At 39.0% G+C, this 18852-nt stretch overlaps 3 protein-coding genes across 6 annotated transcripts; 1 reads left to right on the top strand and 2 right to left on the bottom strand.

Moving 5' to 3' along the window:
- Nucleotides 1–162: 162 nt before the first annotated feature.
- Nucleotides 163–5478, bottom strand: crkl (v-crk avian sarcoma virus CT10 oncogene homolog-like). The gene is made up of 3 exons (XM_056731836.1): nt 4295–5478; nt 3466–3934; nt 163–1881 (listed from the first exon to the last, which is right to left on the bottom strand). Exons 1-3 carry the CDS (start codon nt 4603–4605, stop codon nt 1747–1749), a joined length of 915 nt encoding a protein of 304 aa, XP_056587814.1. The 5' UTR covers nt 4606–5478; the 3' UTR covers nt 163–1746.
- A 2685-nt stretch (nt 5479–8163) lies between these two features.
- Nucleotides 8164–16732, top strand: med15 (mediator complex subunit 15). Of its 3 annotated transcripts, none has more exons than XM_056730885.1 (18): nt 8164–8311; nt 9167–9254; nt 9354–9405; nt 9498–9521; nt 10890–11045; nt 11126–11394; nt 11598–11927; nt 12249–12419; nt 13850–13957; nt 14443–14561; nt 14656–14789; nt 15100–15234; nt 15320–15383; nt 15463–15529; nt 15615–15769; nt 15882–16048; nt 16164–16262; nt 16414–16732. In XM_056730885.1, the coding sequence occupies exons 1-18, from the start codon at nt 8244–8246 to the stop codon at nt 16548–16550; spliced, it is 2343 nt and encodes a 780-aa protein (XP_056586863.1). In that variant the 5' UTR covers nt 8164–8243; the 3' UTR covers nt 16551–16732. The 3 variants fall into 3 exon arrangements, with proteins under 3 accessions (XP_056586863.1, XP_056586861.1, XP_056586864.1); XM_056730883.1 differs by having other exon boundaries at nt 11123–11394; XM_056730886.1 differs by lacking the exon at nt 13850–13957 and having other exon boundaries at nt 11123–11394.
- si:ch211-222n4.2 (uncharacterized protein LOC101885505 homolog) lies at nt 16726–18819 on the bottom strand. Of its 2 annotated transcripts, XM_056730887.1 has the most exons (7): nt 18542–18819; nt 17901–17942; nt 17720–17837; nt 17379–17598; nt 17218–17318; nt 17002–17058; nt 16726–16934 (listed from the first exon to the last, which is right to left on the bottom strand). In XM_056730887.1, exons 1-7 carry the CDS (start codon nt 18693–18695, stop codon nt 16757–16759), a joined length of 870 nt encoding a protein of 289 aa, XP_056586865.1. In that variant the 5' UTR covers nt 18696–18819; the 3' UTR covers nt 16726–16756. The 2 variants fall into 2 exon arrangements, with proteins under 2 accessions (XP_056586865.1, XP_056586866.1); XM_056730888.1 differs by lacking the exon at nt 17901–17942.
- Between the last annotated feature and the right edge of the window lie 33 nt (nt 18820–18852).

Raw genomic sequence — 18852 nt, 5'->3', positions numbered from 1 at the left:
GCTGTCTCTAAACAGACTGTTATGTCACCATTTTGTTGGGAAGAATGTCTGTAGAAATAGGGGTTTGGAGTTAACCCCTTTAAGAACCAGAAGCCTCCATAATTACAGATTCAAATCAATGTTTACAATCTGCACACACATGAGGTTGACCATACTAGAACAGAGAAGTAGACATAATTTTATTTACTCGTTCTGTACATGATGGGTAATACCAGCACAGGTGTTAACCATGGGAAATATTAACACATGTAAATGATGTAAGAAAAATAAAAGGCACAAATTTTCATATTTAACCAAAGAGAGCACATTAATATTTTGTAATGTGAAACAATAACACAGTAATACTGTTAAAGCCTTACAAAAACTCTTACACATTTGAAACCTTAAATTATTCAAGCGAATCTAAAATATAAGAGTTGGTCTATTGCTTAATATAATTTTAATCTTGATGCTGAAGAAGGATATCAAACAGAGGCATTAATTTCAAAGAGGAAAAAATCTGACAAGAAAAGACATGACATAAAGCAGCATTTAACCTAAGAGGATCGTCCTCTTGGCAAGGAGGTCATGCACAGAGGCCACCAGCAGGCTTTTTATCCCTTGTTTATCTAAAAAGTCAACCCATTCAAACTTTTCACACCATTTTATTCCAACACACAGTAAATGCATTATTCATCAGCTGGCAAAAAGAAGAAAAGAAACAGATGGAAACCTTAAAGCTGGTAGTTCTTTACTGAATTATGCAGAAACTATTTAGTTGAATATCTGTATAGCAGAGACTTTGTAATGTGCTGTAACAGTCAAGAAAGAGAGAGAACCAGACTTTACTGCCATGAGTATGAAACCAGGATGAGGAGAGGGTCGGAAATGAAATCCAGTCCTCAAGAGAAGAGCTCATGATTGCACAGGTGAAACTTCCAGCTTGGCCAATGGCAGAGAGGTGGATTTATTTCCCCTCATACTCTCTCCAAACCTTCTCTCGCATCATTAAGACATTACATCTGGATACAAAATGCTCTACAGACAAGCCCTTCACCATTCGAAAGTTAAATCCCCCGTGGTCTAGTCACAACCATATAGTTACAATAGTACTGCAATTTACAGATTTCAAGTTATGGCACAAACAAAAAGGCTACAGTAGACTAGACCAAAATGTTCTACTCTTTGAGGAAAAACTGATGAATCTCTTCTGAAAGTAATTCAGAAGTGGAGCAATTGTTTCTACTCTAAGGACATGGCCCTGAAATACTCGACCCTTATTCAGATGTGGCCTATCCAGGGCTGTTACCAAGTGTCAAATCAGTATCACTAGGAGTTTGTTCATATGCAACAAGAAGGCAAAATATATGGGGAAAATGTCTTTTAAAAGGTAAGCAGTTGGCAATCGAACCAGGAGTAGAAATCTGCAGTTCCACACCCTTGAAAGAATTTCAATTCCCTTTAACACAAAAGTCAAAGCAAAAGGCGGAAAACTGTTGGGGGCTCATCTGACCTCAGCTCGTGTACTGATGGCATTGAAAAAGAGTACATTAAGGGCAGATACAATAAAATACTGATTCGCCTGCAACCAGGTGAGAGGGATTAAGAACCCACTGATTTCAGAGCTGTAAACAGTCAGAAGCCGCGCAAATGGTTTGCTTGAGAAATGCACCCTGGCTGAGTCCCAAGGCAGGCAAGCGCAATACCGATGGGGACATGATGGGACTGCCAGCAAGTCGGCATGGTGTTGACACAGCAAAACCCAGGTCATTCACTCTCATCAGGGTTTTGGGGGTCCAATATTTTCACATGGGTGAAAGGAAATAAACCTCTCCGGCCGTTAACCTCTCCTTCCCACTGGCCACTGATGTTCATCCTAGTTACTTTCACAATGTCCCCCACCTATGACAAAAAAGAGGAATAAGATACAGTTAAAAAACAAATCATGCATCTTACTTGGAGCTACTCTTATTTAGTATCCCAACATTCTGCTGGTTTCCTAAAAAACATTTTGGGTGCTCAACTTATATAAGTCACAAGTGGAAAAAAACAAGCATGGAAAAATGGTGATATTCACATTGGTCCTGCTGAACAAAAATCAGTCCAAATAAAATGAGAAACATTTCAAAGATTAAAACTCTTAAGATGATGTACTTTACATCCACTGATTTTTTTGGTTATATCAATTGTGGCATACTTATTAAACTTAAGAACATTTTAACCCTACTCCTCATTATATTTTAATTTGAGCATTAATTTTCACTAAATGTTTTACATACATCTTCTCAAAACAGCTGTGCTAAATAAGACCATTTCGCTTGTGGCCATACAATTATGTGTCATTATTCTTGATTCAAAATCCAACAAACTATCCGAAAACCTAAATACAAATTTGATCCAATCCATGAGTTGCTCTAGTTTTTTCTTTGTCCTAGCCGAATCTACAGGCACATTAACTGGATGACTAATAAATAGGTTATGTAATGTTTTTTACAAATGGACAAGGCCTTGCATGTAGACACAGATGGAGGAATGTTGGAACTTGCCAGGTCTGATTATTTTACACATGGAATTCAATTCTAAATGCTGAACAAACCCATTCAGAATTACACACCTTTGGCCTGTGCAAAACCGTGCCCTTCCTAACCCAAAAACTTGAAAAGAACCATGAGTGAAAAGAAGAGTTTTTATTGTTGTAATTCATTTACTTCAATACATATTCCTATTAGTTAACTTAAGAACATTACCCCATTTTTTGTGAGGATTGTGAAACAGATTCAATAAAGAGGCATGGCTTATGTAAAGTAATGGATTTGACATTTTTTTTCACAAATGAAAAAGAGTTAGGTTTGCTTCAAGGAAAGTCCCTTAGGAACGCAGAACTGAGCAGTAAGGACATGAACTGACGAGTCATCAGGAGAAAATATTGGTCATTGCGCATTTCCCACTATCAGCACCATCTGACCATATGTAATGAACAAAAACGTAACGAAGGGTAAAATACTTAAATATTGCACTCCATGATATAAAAATTAACCATGAAACTATTTCCTATAAACCAACCAAAAGATGAATAAAACAATGTCTTAACAAGTAAAATACAATAAATAAAATACATCTTGTAGATTGTTAAAAGCTACCCTTATCATCCCTGGTAAATAAAAATCAGTAGAACTCGCAAATTAACCTTCATCCCTCTCTCATTTGCTCATCTAATGCCACATACATTTCTGATAAATTGGAATCTGAGGCAGCTGAAAGTAAAGTGTCTATATTAAAAATGTGAATATCAGACAGTTACTTCCTGGGAATCCACCACCTCCCTAAATAGCAATTTAACAAATTTTATGACTCCAGAAAGTAAATTTAACATTTCAGAAAAAAGCACTAATTTTACTATTACAACACAGTGAGTGAACAGTTGTTAAAATATATTTTGAGAAGCATTTCTGCCACAGTTGTTAAACATCAAAATAAACAACTCACCTCTAGTGCCAAAGCAGTTTTGTCATATGCACATGGCACCCGTTTCTGGATGGCCTTAGCCATTACTGGTCCATTCTGCATGGAAGGCAAAGGATTGATGACAGCACCGGGCGTGACAGGGGGCAGGGGCGATGGAGTCTGAGGCTGGGCATAGGCGTGTGCTGGTTCAGGGATACCATAGCTATTCGAATTGCGTGAACCGTGGCCAGGCTGACCAGGGTGAGAAGGTCTCACCAGCTTTTCTACATACGGAACAGGAATCATCCCTGCTCTTCCTTCTTTGTTCTTGGCACTCCACCACTGCTCCTCGGGTTTGTCCAGAATAATCAGAATTTCACCCTTCTTGAAAGGAAGGTCTTCAGCATCGCTACCAGTGAAGTCATAAAGAGTCCGCACATACTCCTGGTTCTCATCTCCGTGTCCACCAGCTGTCTGAATAGGGCCACTGTTCAGAGAGGTACTGGGGTGCCTGTTGTGCAAAGTTTAAACAGGAATATGATGAGAATATTGAAGATAAAAATAAGATGCTTAAATCAACTTTTCTGTAACACTGAATCCACCCCTGAACATGCACTTTCATATGAACAGTTAACTTCCTGATATATTTCATGGAAATGCACTGAAGTTCTGTGTATTGCATATCTCTTAAAAGATACAGGAAGTCTATAAAGAAATTGAATGGAATTTAGGTTTGTATCTCAGTATCTCGGAGTCATAAAAATATATGTGATTTAGTCAAAGACCAGCTATTCAGGGAAGGGAAGTGTACAAAAATGAGAAGAGGTAACGGATTAATGTGACAACGTCAAAAACTATACACATTACTTACCTCGGCGCAGGCTCTATCAATGTAGTCGTATCCAGATAATGTATTTTATAAAACTCCAAAAGGGAAGGTAGATTATCAAACTCTTGGTCGCCTATCTTGAATCTCTTGTTTGGCAAAGAGTTGATGATATAGTGCGAAACTTTGGAGTTTTCGGACACCGACAGTACATAATCACCAGGGCAGGTGGACGAATCTCGAACCAAAAACATCCCGTGTCTCTGACAATGTAACCTATTCTGCGCCTCCTGTCTCGAGACCTGCCCGAAATACCAGCTGGCTCGATCCGACGAGTCGAACCTTGCAGACGACATACTTGCTAAGAAATAAATAAACTCGTAGCTCTGACAAAATACGCTTAAAATGAAATTATTGAGGTATTTAAACTGCGAATATATATTTTTACACAAGCTGGCAAATGCTTTCGGTATTCTGTCAAATCCAAGGCGAGCCAAATCGAGTCTTACTGAACCGCAACCTGACGTTTCCCCAGACAGGCTGCGACTGGCGTCAAACAACTTTGATGCATCGCTCAATTTTCCACCAACACAAGAATCGCGGGAGGTTGAGAACCGGTTAAAACGACCAAAAAGTTAGCAGCGAACACAGAAAGCACGTTTTTCAGTTAAAGTTCCCCTTCCCTTTCTCTCTTCCGTGAATGGAGCTGCAGCTTCGGAAACAATATAACGGGTTAGCCAGCTAGCCGTCTCCAGTCACCGTCCTCTCAAGATGATGAAAACATCGCAATATTTTGTTAATAAATCGCTCTGCATGACGATTCTAGGCGACATATGACAGACACGTCCACCAACTAGTCCTTGTTCGCGCACTAGACCAACAACCGGAGTTTTGTCTCTTATTTAGACTCCCAACAGACTTCGAAGGCTGTAACAAAGATGGCGCCCCGCAACACGTCTTCACACAAAACGAACTGAAGTGAATTGCGAAAAATCTCACAACAGAAAGTTTCCTTCCTTGGGCGTAGCTCTCTTCGATTGCGAGCGACTTCCCCGCGGGACACGTCGACCGAGAAATGTACGTTTTTCTTGTATTTTCTTCTGTCTTTCTCAGTGTTGGAAAGCTACTTCAGCTCCCCACACGGTCCGAGAAATGGCGTCTGGAGGGCGGATCTGCGCGCGCTCCCGCTCTGTCTGATCACCCGTCACGAACGCCTCGAGCGGCTCTTACTGTTAAAAGGAGGAACCGTGGCGTGCAAAGGCGCGGCATTTCAAATCTTCTGAAGCGTAATAACGGATCACAGAAGGCAGAACATTATTTCGGAGACATTGTAAGCTTTACTATAGTAATGTGAAAGTTTGAAGGTTTTTAACCGTGCGCTGGTGCATCTTCATATGTGAGTTTTGTGTGCCAAACTTTTTCACATATGGAAACCTTGTTATGTGGCCTATTGCATTTCTTTAGGTGCCAAACCCAATATGCACGAATATGTTAACACATATAATAAGGAAGACAAGATATATAGGAGACAAGCTAATCATTTAAATATCATCCAGAACCTTAAATATGGAGGGTTTACTGAAATATGTAAGTCTTAAGTCTTGAATGTTAATAGATTCAGGTTCATGTCTTCCAGTTCCATCTTTCTTGGATCAATAGTGCAACAAATTGGATGACGTCATCAAAATGTAAACGTTGAATCACTCCTGCAAGGTGAGAATGTAATATGGTCAAAACCCTACCCCAGCGAAGCCTATTTCTAGCTTATACATACAATAATAACAGTACTGGAATTATAAAATAACTCCCTGGATTCATGAACATATTGTTACTCCCGAATCAGGATAAATAAGAGCCAATCATCTGATATCCACTGAATCCGTTTATAAACCTTTAATAAGCCTAAATGATGATTTGAGAGATCAGTTACACTTACAACCACATTAAAAGCTGGTTTATTTCACATAGCATCTAAATAAAATCACAGTTTTTTTGAAACAATGTGATGTAATGAAGAATGGTTTAAAAAAATCTTTACTTGGCTATTGACTTGACTGATTCGCTGTCTGAAGCACTGATTTAAACCAGATGATTCTTAACTGATTCGAAACTTCACGATTTGTACTGTATGTGTCCATCACTCCCTTACAGTTGAAACGTCACCAAGTAATCAATCAATAAGTGTTGCAGTGATTATTATAAATGATTTATCCGTGCACACCATTATTATTTCTTAAATTCATTTGCACCTTTAATCTTTAAAGGGGTCATATGATAAAAAACTAATAGTTTCACTTGTTTTAGATGTAATGCAATGTGTAAATGACACTTTAATTTTTTTAATTTTCGTGTCTAATACATGCATAGGCAACTCATAACACACCAAAGACACAGAAAAACAGGTATTAGCACCATATGACCCCTTTAATGAAAAACGTAAAGCTCTTTTCATCAAGAACTCTTAACCACATGACGTCAGCAACAAAAAAAAGAGGTAGGACTATAATGACTGTCCAATGGCCAGGCTTTTGTAGCACTCCCCTGCAGACCCGACAAAAAACAAACCAATCAAAATGGGACGGGTCCCAGCCCAATTGGGCTTCTTTTGAACAGGTTAGACTGAAGAAAAATGGCCTTGGCAGCTCGCCTTTTCTTTGCTTTTGATTACTCAAGTTATTTCAAAACGTTCGAAAAGAATTTGTAGAGCAGTCATAAATACATTATTCTTTAACACAGCCAACATGGTTCAGTTTAACCAATCAGGTCTGCAGGGAGACCTCACCTGTCAATCAATCTACAGTTGAGATCATGTGATGGCTTGTGAGAAACATCAGATTAGTAGATTTAAGTAATCATTAAACATTTAAGCATCAAAATACCTTTCCGCTATTTTTAATGGGTCACATTGTTTAATTTTTAGATCCCATGATTAACGGCGGCCAGCAGTCTAGTACGTTTAATAGTTGTCTAGGCCATTGTAAACATGTAACATTAATTGAAAGAATAATTTATTATTTACAGAAAAAGCACCATTAAATAAGCATGTACAGTTTTTGTGCTGTGGTCCAAAGTTTATAAAGCCATAAAGGTGGCTTGTGTTGTATCAACCAAAAAACATTTAAGGCCATACATTGGTGTATTTATTAAATTTAGTATTTATGTAAAACGATGTAGTATGTATGTAAAGTGGATCCATGTGTTTTACCTGTAACAAATGTAAATTATCTTTTTTAATTGGTAATACAATACACTTATAATCCTAATTCGAAAGGTTTTTGCTTCCAAATAATTTGATTAAAACACTTGTTTAAGTTTTGATGCCAAAACGTGGTATTTTAAATAATTTTAAGGTATGATAACTTAATGTCTTTATTAATGACAACATTGGGGTTTACAGTGCAGATGTAAGCCAAGACACGTTGACTTCACAATTTCTACGTAAAACACAAACACTCTGGACTTGCAGTCCTGATAACAATATTTAAAATAATAATATACTGAAATTTAATAATAATCTTCAATTGAATAATTGACAGTTTCTGACAATCCAAGATAGCATTGATTTCAGGTAAGTTTCATCAGTGTACATAGAGAAAAACTTTCACCATGTGTCTTAATACCGTTGTTCTTCTGGTCTATGCACTGTATAAGGCCTCTGGTCCATCCCTTGCTCATGTCACATGAAAGACTAGACAACCCACTGAATCCCTTTACTAAAGCAATCAAGTGTAACGTTACTCGAATAAACTTCAATTATGTCAATACATTGAATTTTGGCCTATTTTACATAACATCTAAATAAAATCATGCACGTGTATGTTTTAAAATCATGTCACTTGGCCCATGACTTCACTCGTTTGATTCGCGCTCCGAAGCACTGATTCAAAACAAACGATTCGCAAAGGATTCGAAGTTCCACGAATCAGTGTTTCGGACGCGTACATCACTACCTGAAACTGAAAGCCTTGTACAACGTTATTTAAAAACATCAACAATGGAGGTTCCAGGCTCTGATAGCGACTGGAGGAGCACGGCCTTTCGACAGAAAGTGGTGGCTCAAATGTAAGTATTTTATATGAAATATTATGTGCGAGGATTGTGGTTCAGCGAACGGAAATAGTGCTGTTAGCTTGGTAGCTGCTAACTAGCTGATGCTCAGCCATGTTTTACCCACATAAGTAAGTCTGTGAAACACTGCGAACTTTGATATGATTTTAGTGAAAGTTAGCCACGTGATATCTAGTAAAAGCGATTATTATGTCTGTTAATGAAGTAATTTCTACTTCAGTTAACGTTACTTATTTAGCTATGTTGCTAGCTAAGATACAGTTACGTTAGCGTCATTAAATATGCGCCCAGATATGCATAGGACTGGAGAAACTATACAAATACTGTAAAAAAAATAGAACAAAATTTTAGTTTGACACGTGACATTAGGGAACTTTTTAATCATTATAAGTTCCTCTTGATAGTACTTTTAATATATTTAGTCTATACCCGATGGTTTGATTGACAGTCTCAAAAAAACTTAATGTTGATATTATTATTACTTACTATTTAATATTAAAGTCCTTTTGAGCTGTGGATTTTAGCTTAAGATATATATTCCATATCTAAAAGCATGTTATTTTTTTCTTACAAATTCAGCATCCCTGCAGATGTGGGTGGTACAGTCAAATCACTTCAGATAATAACGTTAAATTTTACTTTTAGTCATGTAGCAGACGCTTTTATAAGCGATTTTACATGAAAGTTTAAATATTGACTGTGGTTACAGTTTGTTTGGCAAAGATTTTCTGTATTTCACTGCCGTTACCTTCAGAACACAAAATTACATCATAAACTATTTATGTCAGACAAGTGAGCTTTCTCTGTAAAACTGTATCATCTAACCTGAACTTCTGTCTTGTTTTGTAGAGAGGACGCCATGAGGAAAGCAGGAACTGCTCATACTAAGTCCTGTACTGACATGGAAAACCATGTCTATATTAAGGCAAAGACCAGAGTAAGTACTGATTTTTAGTTTAAGTGTGATCATTAAAAGCACTGACTGACAAACAGATATATCTAAGTTGACTATATGTAAATGACTGCTTTTGAACAGGAGGAGTATTTGTCTCTGGTTGCGAGGTTGATCATTCATTTCAGAGACATTCGTAAGTTGTTCATTGTGTTTTTGATGTAACATTTTTATGTGCTGTCATTCTTGGGTGAGAACTTTGTATTGAACATATGTTTTCTATCACAGATAAAAAGACACAAGGGGGACCCGGTAAGAGTGGATTAAAATAACCCTTAAATATAGTCATTGCATATACAGTGAGGGAAAATATAATTTGATCCCCTACTGATTTTGTAAGTTTGCCTGTTTTCAAAGAAATTAAGTGTCTATAATTTTTATGGTAGGTTTATTTGAACTGATAGAGACAGAATATGAAAAATCATGAATGTAATAGAATGTAATATAAAAGTTATAAAATGATTTGCATTTCAGTCAGTGAAATAAGTATTTGATCCCCTACCAACTAGCAAGAATTCTGGCTCCACAGATTGGTTATGTGCCTATATGGAACGCAGATTAGTTTTGTCACTTTAAGAAAGTACTCCTAAGTCAGCTTTTTATATATATAAAAGATGCCGCCAACAGAATCTTATCTTCCATTCAACCTCTCTACCACTATTATCCAGACCAAATAGGTTTTAAAGGATGTCAGGGAGAAGATTTCAGACCTGCACAAACCTTGAATAGGCTTCAGACAGAAGCTTGGTAATAAGGAGACAACTGTTGGTGCGATTATTTGGAAATAGAAGAAATACAAAATAACCATCAACTACTGTCTCGTTAAAAGTTTGACAATGAACATCAAAATAATTCAGAGAAGGTTTTGGCGAAAGTGCTGGCACTGCTGTGAAAATTGACTCCTGTGTTTGTAGGGAGAGAAATTCTGACTATGACCCCAAGAACACCATCCCTACAGAGAAGAACAGTGTTAGAAACATTATGCTTTAGGGCTTTTTCTCTGCAACGGGTACAGGATGACTTCACCGCATTGAGGGGCTCATGTCCTACCCTTAACTAGATCACTGAAGATGGGTCGTGGATGTGACTTTAACATGACAAAGACACAAAACATATTGCCAAGACCACCAAAGAGTGGCTCAAGGAGAAGCACATTAAATGTCCTAGCCAGTCTCTAGACCCTAGTCCTATAGAAAATCTGTGAAGCAGGCTTTAACTCCAATTTGCTGAGCGATAGCCAAGAAACATTAAAGATTTACAGAGTAGTGGACTAAAATGTGCAAACCTGGTGACCAACTATCAGAAATGTCTTTCCTCTGTGCTTGCCAACAAGAGGTTCTCCACCAAGTGAAAAGTTATTTTTTCTCGGGGATCAAATACTTATTTTACTGACTGAAATGCAAATCAATTTATAACCTTTATATAACATTTTTAAAAAATATATATATTTTGTCTCTATTAGTTAAAAGAAACCTACCATAAAAATGATAGACCCTTCATTTCTTTGTATGCAGGCAAACTTACAATATCAGCAGGGGATCAAATAATTATTTCCCTCACAGTATGTGTCAAAATACATTTTCTGCTCATTTTTAATGGGTCCTATTGTTTTATTGTCAGATCCCATGAATGCCCTGCAGAATTTGACCGGAGTGGGTGGAGGTGGTGTCATTGGACCACGACCACCTGGCGCACCTATGAGTGGTATGGGGCCAATGTTGCAAATGCAGATGGGTCAACACAGCATGCAGGGAGTTGCAGGTGGCCAGCAAGCTGGTAAGATAAACAATCTAACAATTGAGCCACAGAGTTAAATTGCCAAGAAATGACATCTGATTCAATACTTACTCCAGCAGGTTCTGCCGGACAGATGCAGATGATGCAGCAGACCATTCAGTTTCAGCAGTTTCAGACGCAACAACAGGCAGCCATGCAGCAGCCTCCGCAGCAAACAACCATGCAGCAGTTCCAACAGATGAAACAACTCCAGCAACTCCAACAGCAGCACCATCAGAATCAACAACTGCAGCATTCTAACCAGCAGCAGCAGCAGCAACAACAACAACAACAGCAGCAACAACAACAACAGCAGCAGCAACAACAGCAGCAGCAGCAACAGAACCAGGTACTGGTAATGAAAAGATTACCAAATAAATGCTCCGGCTTGTACAACATTTTTGGTTTATTTATAGTGATCCAAGACATGACAACAAACACAGACATTCAAATCAATGAAGCTAGCTTGAGATAAGCGGCTCTAATTGACAAATTCAAGACCGTACAGAGTCGGGTCATCATTAAGTTCTTATTGTTTGGCTTTCTTTATAGTTGCACCAAACCAGAATCCAGCAGCAACAACAGCAGTTAGCACAACTGCAGCAACAACAACAATTGCTACAACAACAGCAACTACAACAACAGCAACAACAACAGCAATTGCAACAACAACAGCAGCATCAAGCCCAGGTTCAGGCTCAAATCCAAGCCCAGGCTCAAGGTCAAGCCCAAGCTCAAGGCGTGGCAGGCCAGATGCCCCCTCACTCGCAGCAGCAGGTTTTGGTACCACAGTCTTTGGCACAAATGACCCCAGGGCAGCATCAACAAATCAACTCGCTGAGCCAACAACAACAGCAGCATCAGCTCAAGCAACCAATCCAGGTAAAGATCAGATCAGCTATGGGAACAGCACACATGATTTGGTTCAGTGTATTAAGAGATGTTGATGAAGTGGTAAGTGGGAAAAAAACAAGGTGGCATATGTTTCTGAAAGTTTAAAAATGCCTGTTAATTTCTGGCAAAGCCAAGATGTTCTTTTAAGACGTTTGCGATTTACTTGGCAATGTATAAAGCTCGTTATAGCACAGAGATTGATTGACAGGTGAGCAGACGTCTGATTCAGTCTCAGTTGCTAACCTGAGATGGATGTTAACAAGAATTGAGTTGTCTGATTTTGTTATTTGTGTGTGCGAATCTGATCAGGTAAGAGTTTTGCAACAACAGCAACTTCAGCAACATCAGCAGCAGCAACATCAGCAGCAGCAGCAGCAACAGCAGCAGCAACAGCAGCAGCAGCAGCAGCAACAACAACAACAGCAGCAGCAGCAACAGCAGCTCCAGCAGGCAGCCCAGCTCACAACGGTTCCCAATCAGGTAAGCACAGCGCAAACTGTGGTGAGGATGGAGATGAGCAACTTGGCGTGAAATAAATGCATGCTTCCCAAACAACACTTGTTCATTTGAGTGTCTTGTGAATGTCAGAACTTCTTATTCCTTGCTTGTTGGTGGAAGGTAGTAATGCACAATGACATAATAACAACCAAAGGATTATGCGTTTTAGTTGTATGAATGAGGTTTCGTTGCGTGCCATGGTGTACACTGCTTGTTTCGAACTACTGATGTCTTCACTAAGAAATAGTTACCCTGCTACAACCTAGAACATTGTGACAACCCTTAATATGTAACGTAGATGCCCTGCCACATTGGATAATTTTAGACACACTGACACGTCTGCCATGTTTGAACGATCAACATATTATATTACGTTATTTTGAAGAAAAATTAAAATTATTTATGTGAAAGAATTTTTTTTAAGTTTATAATAAAATATTTAATAAAAAATATTATATAATAAAACTGGTTAATATCATCAGGGAGTTATCCAAGATGATGCTACTTTGCCAAAAGTACACTATTTTGCTTAAAGATCAGATTTCCTAGCGCAACTTGTTTTATTTGTCAGCACTAGATGTCTTTCTTTATTTTATCACACGAAAAGTCAGATCCCTCTTCCAAGGGTGACCGTCCCTTTCATTGGTCAACATTTTGCTTCATGTTGCTTTCATTCACCTTGACCCATACGTGTAGCCCTAGTTTATGCAAAACCCTGAGATAGAATGGTGTTAACCAGCAAAATCTCTTCGCTATTGCAGAGCTGTAAAATACAATAAGGCAGACAGTTTAAGTTTTAAGAGCTTTCAATCTCATTTGCATTATGCATGTGTGTGCAGCTTCCAGCTTGACTGCATGCTTGCTATTTTAAACCCACAAACCCATTCTTCACTCACCTGACCTGAAGAAATGCATTTCTTTTTAGGTTGGTCCTTACATGATATCGTTAACTTACGCCGATATTTTTCTTTGTGCATTTTCACGAACATTTCCAGGAGGCCTTACTGTTACATTGTATCTTATTTGTAAAGTAATTTCCAGGTGGCAAACTCGGCTCCACTTAAACGTGTCTTGTTGGAGACACAGATAAACCCATTGCATTTCTCCTTGCCTTGCATGATTCCGGTACATGAATACGGAGCATGAAATCCATTGGCCTGCGTACTCTGTCTTGACTAAGTGCTCTTAGAAAGACAGAAGAGGTTCATTGCACCGCCACGTCATTTTGTTTTTTAAATAGCCTTGTTTTGCATAGTTATATGTGAATGTGTGAATTGTGCATCCGTGCTTGCAGACAAGCTGCATCTGTTTCTGTTTGCATTGTTGCATGTGCTTCCTCTCATGTCTGCTAATGCACTGCATTTATTGTTTTGCTTGTGACATGTCTGTTGTCCCCTCTGTCCTCCTCAAAGATGATGCTCCGTCCTGGGATGCAAATTCCAACCCGGTTGCCCCGCGCCGCCCCGAACTCTACTATTCCTCAAAACCCCGTTGCCATGGGAGGACAACAAATGCCACAGGTATTTACTGCAGGGCTGAGCGCTGGGTCGCCACACTGCAACCCAGTGGGCGCAAACATCTGTGACTTACGCTAGAGCACTCCCACATGAAGGCCGTCCATAATTCTACCTCAGTTTTACACTTGGGCCCCTCCCTCACCACAACCCACCACCAACCAGTTTCAGAATGAGTAACATTTAGAAACTACCCAGAAGCACCTAGGGCAGAGTAAATTATATCTAGAATTTTATAAGAAATTATATGTGGCACAGGTAAGTTATTGTCTTGTTTGAATAGATCACGAGCCACTGAATGCTAAGCTAGTAAGCTACAATGGTGTGATCATTTACTGGCGATATAGCACCATCTACTGGTGCTGTAGCGTCAAAACAAGCTGATCTGTTACCACCTGTTGTTGGCTTTACCCTTGCAGATCCTCTTCTTCTAATCTGGTCGTGTTTATCCTATTTTAAATTTTTAATCTAGCCTGTTGTCTGTTTCCTAGAGTCAGCAAATGATGTCATCACCCTCTCCAGTTCAGGTGCAGACGCCCCAGTCGATGCCTCCTCCATCCCATCCTCAGCCGTCACCCCAGCCCCCCTCCTCTCAACCTAACTCTGTCAGGTAAAGACACCTGCGAAGGCCTTCGCGAAATTTAATTAGATATATTTTTCGTGTTACCATATAGACGCGTCATAACTTTATTTTTTCTCTCTAGCTCTGGTCCAACCCCATCCCCTGGAGGTTTCCAGCCCAGTCCTTCTCCCCAGCCATCCCAGAGTCCAGCTGCTGCACGAACCCCACAGAGTTACCCTCTTCAGGTGCCTTCACCTGGACCACTTAACACCCCAGGTACAAACCATATGAATTTTATCATTTTTTTCCTCTATTAATTAGAAATTAAGAAATAACACTGAACAAGAGAAGAGGGCCGGGATGTGGATATGATCTTCAGATCCTGAGCCAGGCCACATTTCTGATTACAGAGCAGCTTTAATGTATAGGGGAGCTCCTTTACAATCAGTCATTATAACAAACAAATAATAAGATACAATTTGATTTTTTAATATACGTCAGTAATAGGGGTTAATGACTTTCCTTAGTTATTTAATTTGTAATGATCATACATTTTCAACCTCTTTAATCGGTTTTTGAACTATAGGCAACCCAAGCTCTGTAATGAGTCCAGCAGGCACCTCTCAGTCTGATGATCAGCTATATATGGACAAACTAAAGCAGCTGTCAAAATATATCGAGCCTCTGCGGAGGATGATCAACAAAATCGACAAAAATGAAGGTACTAGATTTTTTATTTCTCTGCTTGTGCTAGTTTACTTGGTTTATTTGACTGTAGAAGTTATGTGTGTTATTTGTTTTTACAGATAGGAAAAAGGATCTGAGCAAAATGAAGAGTTTGCTTAATATTTTGACTGACCCCAACACACGGTAGGAAACCAAACACTCCTGTGTCTTGCATTTTCTGCTTTTGCAACATACTCGGTTAATTTCCGTTTGTATCCACTAGGTGTCCTCTTAAGACCCTAGAGAAGTGTGAAATAGCTTTGGAGAAACTGAAAAATGATATGGCTGTGGTGAGTTACGGGTGAAACACACATGTTGTTCATTTTGTTTCAATAGTTAATTTGTGATTACAAATGTTTGGTGTGTTTTTCCAAGCCGACTCCTCCCCCAGTGACATGTACCAAAAAACAGTACCTGTGCCAGCCACTGCTGGATGCCGTGATGGCCAACATTCGTTCTCCTGTTTTAAACCATTCACTTTACCGCACATTTGCTCCTGCTATGACGGCCATTCATGGACCACCAATTACGTACGTTTTTCCCTTATTCAAATCTGTAATTGAATAATATCTTGTTTAGTGTTATATTGCATGTTCAGCAATCGCCTGTTATATATATATAAAATGAGATTGTGTATCGCAGAGGCCCTTTAATTCCCCCCCGTAAACGAAAGTTTGAAGATGATGACCGGCAGACGATCCCTAACATACTTCAAGGGGAGGTGGCGCGGCTCAATTCCATGTTCCTGGTCCATCTGGATCCGTCCTACTGCAGCAACAATGGATCAGTGCATCTTATTTGCAAACTCGGTGGGTTAAACCTGTGCTCTTTACATTGGTGGCTGATAGTCGGAGGTCGTAAATGTTTCTATTTTTCATTTGGACCCCATTTAATATATGTATGCACACTTTGGTCTCTGTCTAGATGATAAAAACCTGCCCAGTGTTCCTCCTCTTCAGTTAAGTATTCCAGCAGATTACCCCGATCAGAGTCCACACTGGGAAGATGATGGTCAGCAGTACGGTGAGCCTAAGCCTGCTTTTTACATAAGTGTCTACTTGTTATCCTAAATTGTTTTACAATGCAAACCCTTTTAAGCATCCAATTTAAATGAAAATTAATCGAGTATGAAACATTAACTTAAAACATCGTACATGCTTCCATCTGTTCTCAGAGGTGAACCCTTTTCTGAAAACTGTCCATAAAAACATGACCTCCAAACTCCTTCAGCTTCCTGACAAGCACTCGGTGACGGCGCTGCTGAACACTTGGGCCCAAAGCGTGAGACAGGCTTGCCTCTCGGCCGCTTAGAGATTTCTACCAGGAAACCAGTATAATCTTTGCACCTCCTTGGCACAATGGCAATATGAATGACTTGTTACTTTGCATTTCTTTGTCTTTTTTTATTTACATCAGTATCTTGTTCAGTACACTAAAGCCTTAACAGTTTGTGCATTGCTTGATCAATAAAATTATTTAGACATTCTGTACAACTGTTTCAGTTTCATCTATGTTTCCTAATAATGTTTGGGAAACCCCAGCGTGGTTGTTAAGTGCATTGGCCTCTGGAACCGACGTCTCTGGACAGCCTGAGTTCTCCTGTGTCTTTCTGCTATGTTGTTGTGCAGACTTCGGGTGAGGGCAGGGAGGATCACTTTCTCTTCTTTGCTAGCCTGAGACGGGGATCTGTTTATACTGTAAAAGAAACATTCTTGGCATTTATGTCAAAAATTATATCAGTTTTTTTTAAATAGTGACTTACAGTCCTCTAGCCAGTGTTTGGAGTGAAAGCTGGGGAAATGCATCAGAGTCCTCGGTTCTGCAAAAAAATAAAGATCAAGGATTGAAAGATATCTGGGTGAATTGCAGGAAATGTTAAAATATCTAAAGCCTACTACATTAAGATCCCTTAGTACTGCAATATGAAATTAAGCAAATTATAATACTTTCGATATTTTTGCAATGATTAAGAAGTTACCTTTTACCATCAGCAAAAATAGCCTTGGTCAGAAGGTAATTCTCTGCAGTGATTTTCTTGTTGGATACAATGTCTTTGAGGATACCTTTCACACGCAGGATCTGAGAAGACACTTGACTTAAAATCTATAATGCAACAATGTTAAACAACTACGACATCACCTCTTGGGACTGCATGCTGTTAGCATTGTACAGCTGTCGTATGATGACCTCACACTCCATAAGGGTAGGCGATCGGGGTGGATCCGATTGGCTACGCTGGATCATTAAAGGCTGTAGAGAAGTGATGAAGCCAGCTTTACCTTCTGAAGAACCTTTTATCTTGTCTGCCGTGGGGGCAGTTGAGGAATTCGATCTTGTTTCTCTACATTTATTATGATTGCTGGGGGTATAGCAGAATGTTACATTTTAAATACTAGTAGTTGAGAAGAAGTGATTATTTATAAGCCATAGGGTTTAAGGAAAGTGACAATAACAGATGCGGTTAATATCTTTATAACCACCTTAGGTCTGTACCCTGTGGAAGGAGCTTGTCATCAAGGGTGTGCTCCAGATAGTTGGCTCTGTCTTCCTGAAGTTTGTGGTTGTCTGTTTGATGAATCTGGATTGTACGTCTGGACCCTGTGAGGTCACGGGATGAAGTGATGTAGTTTTAATATAGAAAATGTGAAGATAGAGACTTACGGTTCGACTTTGATGGCTCCATGATCAGCCTGAACTGCAGCTCTGGACAACATTATAAGAGAGAAGTACAAAATGAGGAATGATTTGTCATCCAGTGTTAATATTCATAAATGTTGAACATATTTTCAGAGTGGGCTTACTTTTACAAATTTTCTTTGATTGAAAAAAGCATAAGGTATAATCTTGTTTTTGTTTAACCTGGTTGTTATAAGCAACTAATTTTCCTTTTGGCCACCAGAAACAATACCCTGAAACTTTACTGTAAACTGATACACTACCACCCACAGAGGTTACATGGGGCATTCTATCGTTTTCTTCATTCAATGAGCTTTCAGTCAGCAGGTTATCTGTATCAACCCTGCACACCTGTTAACAGGTACGGTCATTAACAAGTATAAATGCATATATATATATAATTGCTCTTTATGATAAAAAGTTAAGTCACTGACATGCAAATAGTTAAATAAGTATACTGTAAATGCCTGAACAAAATAACAGCCTGAATCCTACGTTAAAAAATCTAACCCCTATAATCTCATCTTCATCCGTTTAAGTATACTACACATTATAAATAACCTTACATTATAAGACTGTACTAAGACATGGTATACAGTATACGAGTAAGTTTGAGATTTGTTTACCTTTATTTTCCCGTTTTAAACCCTCTATTTCGTCGTGTAATTTTCCCAGGGTATCTCCGTGCTGCTTTTGCAAGAACTCAATATTTCTGTGCAGTGAGTCGATGCGAGCGTCCATATCGCTGTGAAACATGTTCCTGACGTCACAGTCATGCATGCGCCCAAGTACACCTGTATGAGTGCTTAAAAACCCTCCAAAATTGACTATGCAGTCGTCATAAATTCAGGTTTATTGACAGCATTTCGTTCAAGAGATTTGGCTTGTTTTCAGAGAGTGTAAGCACCTCAATGTAACATTCAATCTTGCACGAGTT

The sequence above is a fragment of the Triplophysa dalaica genome, chromosome 19 (assembly GCF_015846415.1).
Source record: "Triplophysa dalaica isolate WHDGS20190420 chromosome 19, ASM1584641v1, whole genome shotgun sequence".
In the NCBI taxonomy this organism is placed as follows: Eukaryota; Metazoa; Chordata; class Actinopteri; order Cypriniformes; family Nemacheilidae; genus Triplophysa; species Triplophysa dalaica.
The sequence above is the reverse complement of the archived record's forward strand: the minus strand, read 5'-3'. Positions and strand labels throughout refer to the sequence as shown.

Excerpts from the sequence above, each read along its gene's own strand:
- med15 (XM_056730883.1), top strand. The coding sequence starts at position 8,244 with ATGGAGGTTCCAGGCTCTGATAGCGACTGGAGGAGCACGGCCTTTCGA. Across the intron at positions 11,928-12,248 it reads AGCTCAAGCAACCAATCCAG|GTAAGAGTTTTGCAACAACA; the intron begins GTAAAGATCAGA and ends GAATCTGATCAG. Across the intron at positions 15,384-15,462 it reads TTGACTGACCCCAACACACG|GTGTCCTCTTAAGACCCTAG; the intron begins GTAGGAAACCAA and ends TGTATCCACTAG.
- crkl (XM_056731836.1), bottom strand. The coding sequence starts at position 4,605 with ATGTCGTCTGCAAGGTTCGACTCGTCGGATCGAGCCAGCTGGTATTTC. Across the intron at positions 3,935-4,294 it reads TTGATAGAGCCTGCGCCGAG|GCACCCCAGTACCTCTCTGA; the intron begins GTAAGTAATGTG and ends TTTGCACAACAG. Across the intron at positions 1,882-3,465 it reads AAACTGCTTTGGCACTAGAG|GTGGGGGACATTGTGAAAGT; the intron begins GTGAGTTGTTTA and ends TTTTTGTCATAG.
- si:ch211-222n4.2 (XM_056730887.1), bottom strand. The coding sequence starts at position 18,695 with ATGCATGACTGTGACGTCAGGAACATGTTTCACAGCGATATGGACGCT. Across the intron at positions 17,838-17,900 it reads GGAGCCATCAAAGTCGAACC|GGTCCAGACGTACAATCCAG; the intron begins GTAAGTCTCTAT and ends GTGACCTCACAG. Across the intron at positions 17,059-17,217 it reads ATTTTTGCTGATGGTAAAAG|AACCGAGGACTCTGATGCAT; the intron begins GTAACTTCTTAA and ends ATTTTTTTGCAG.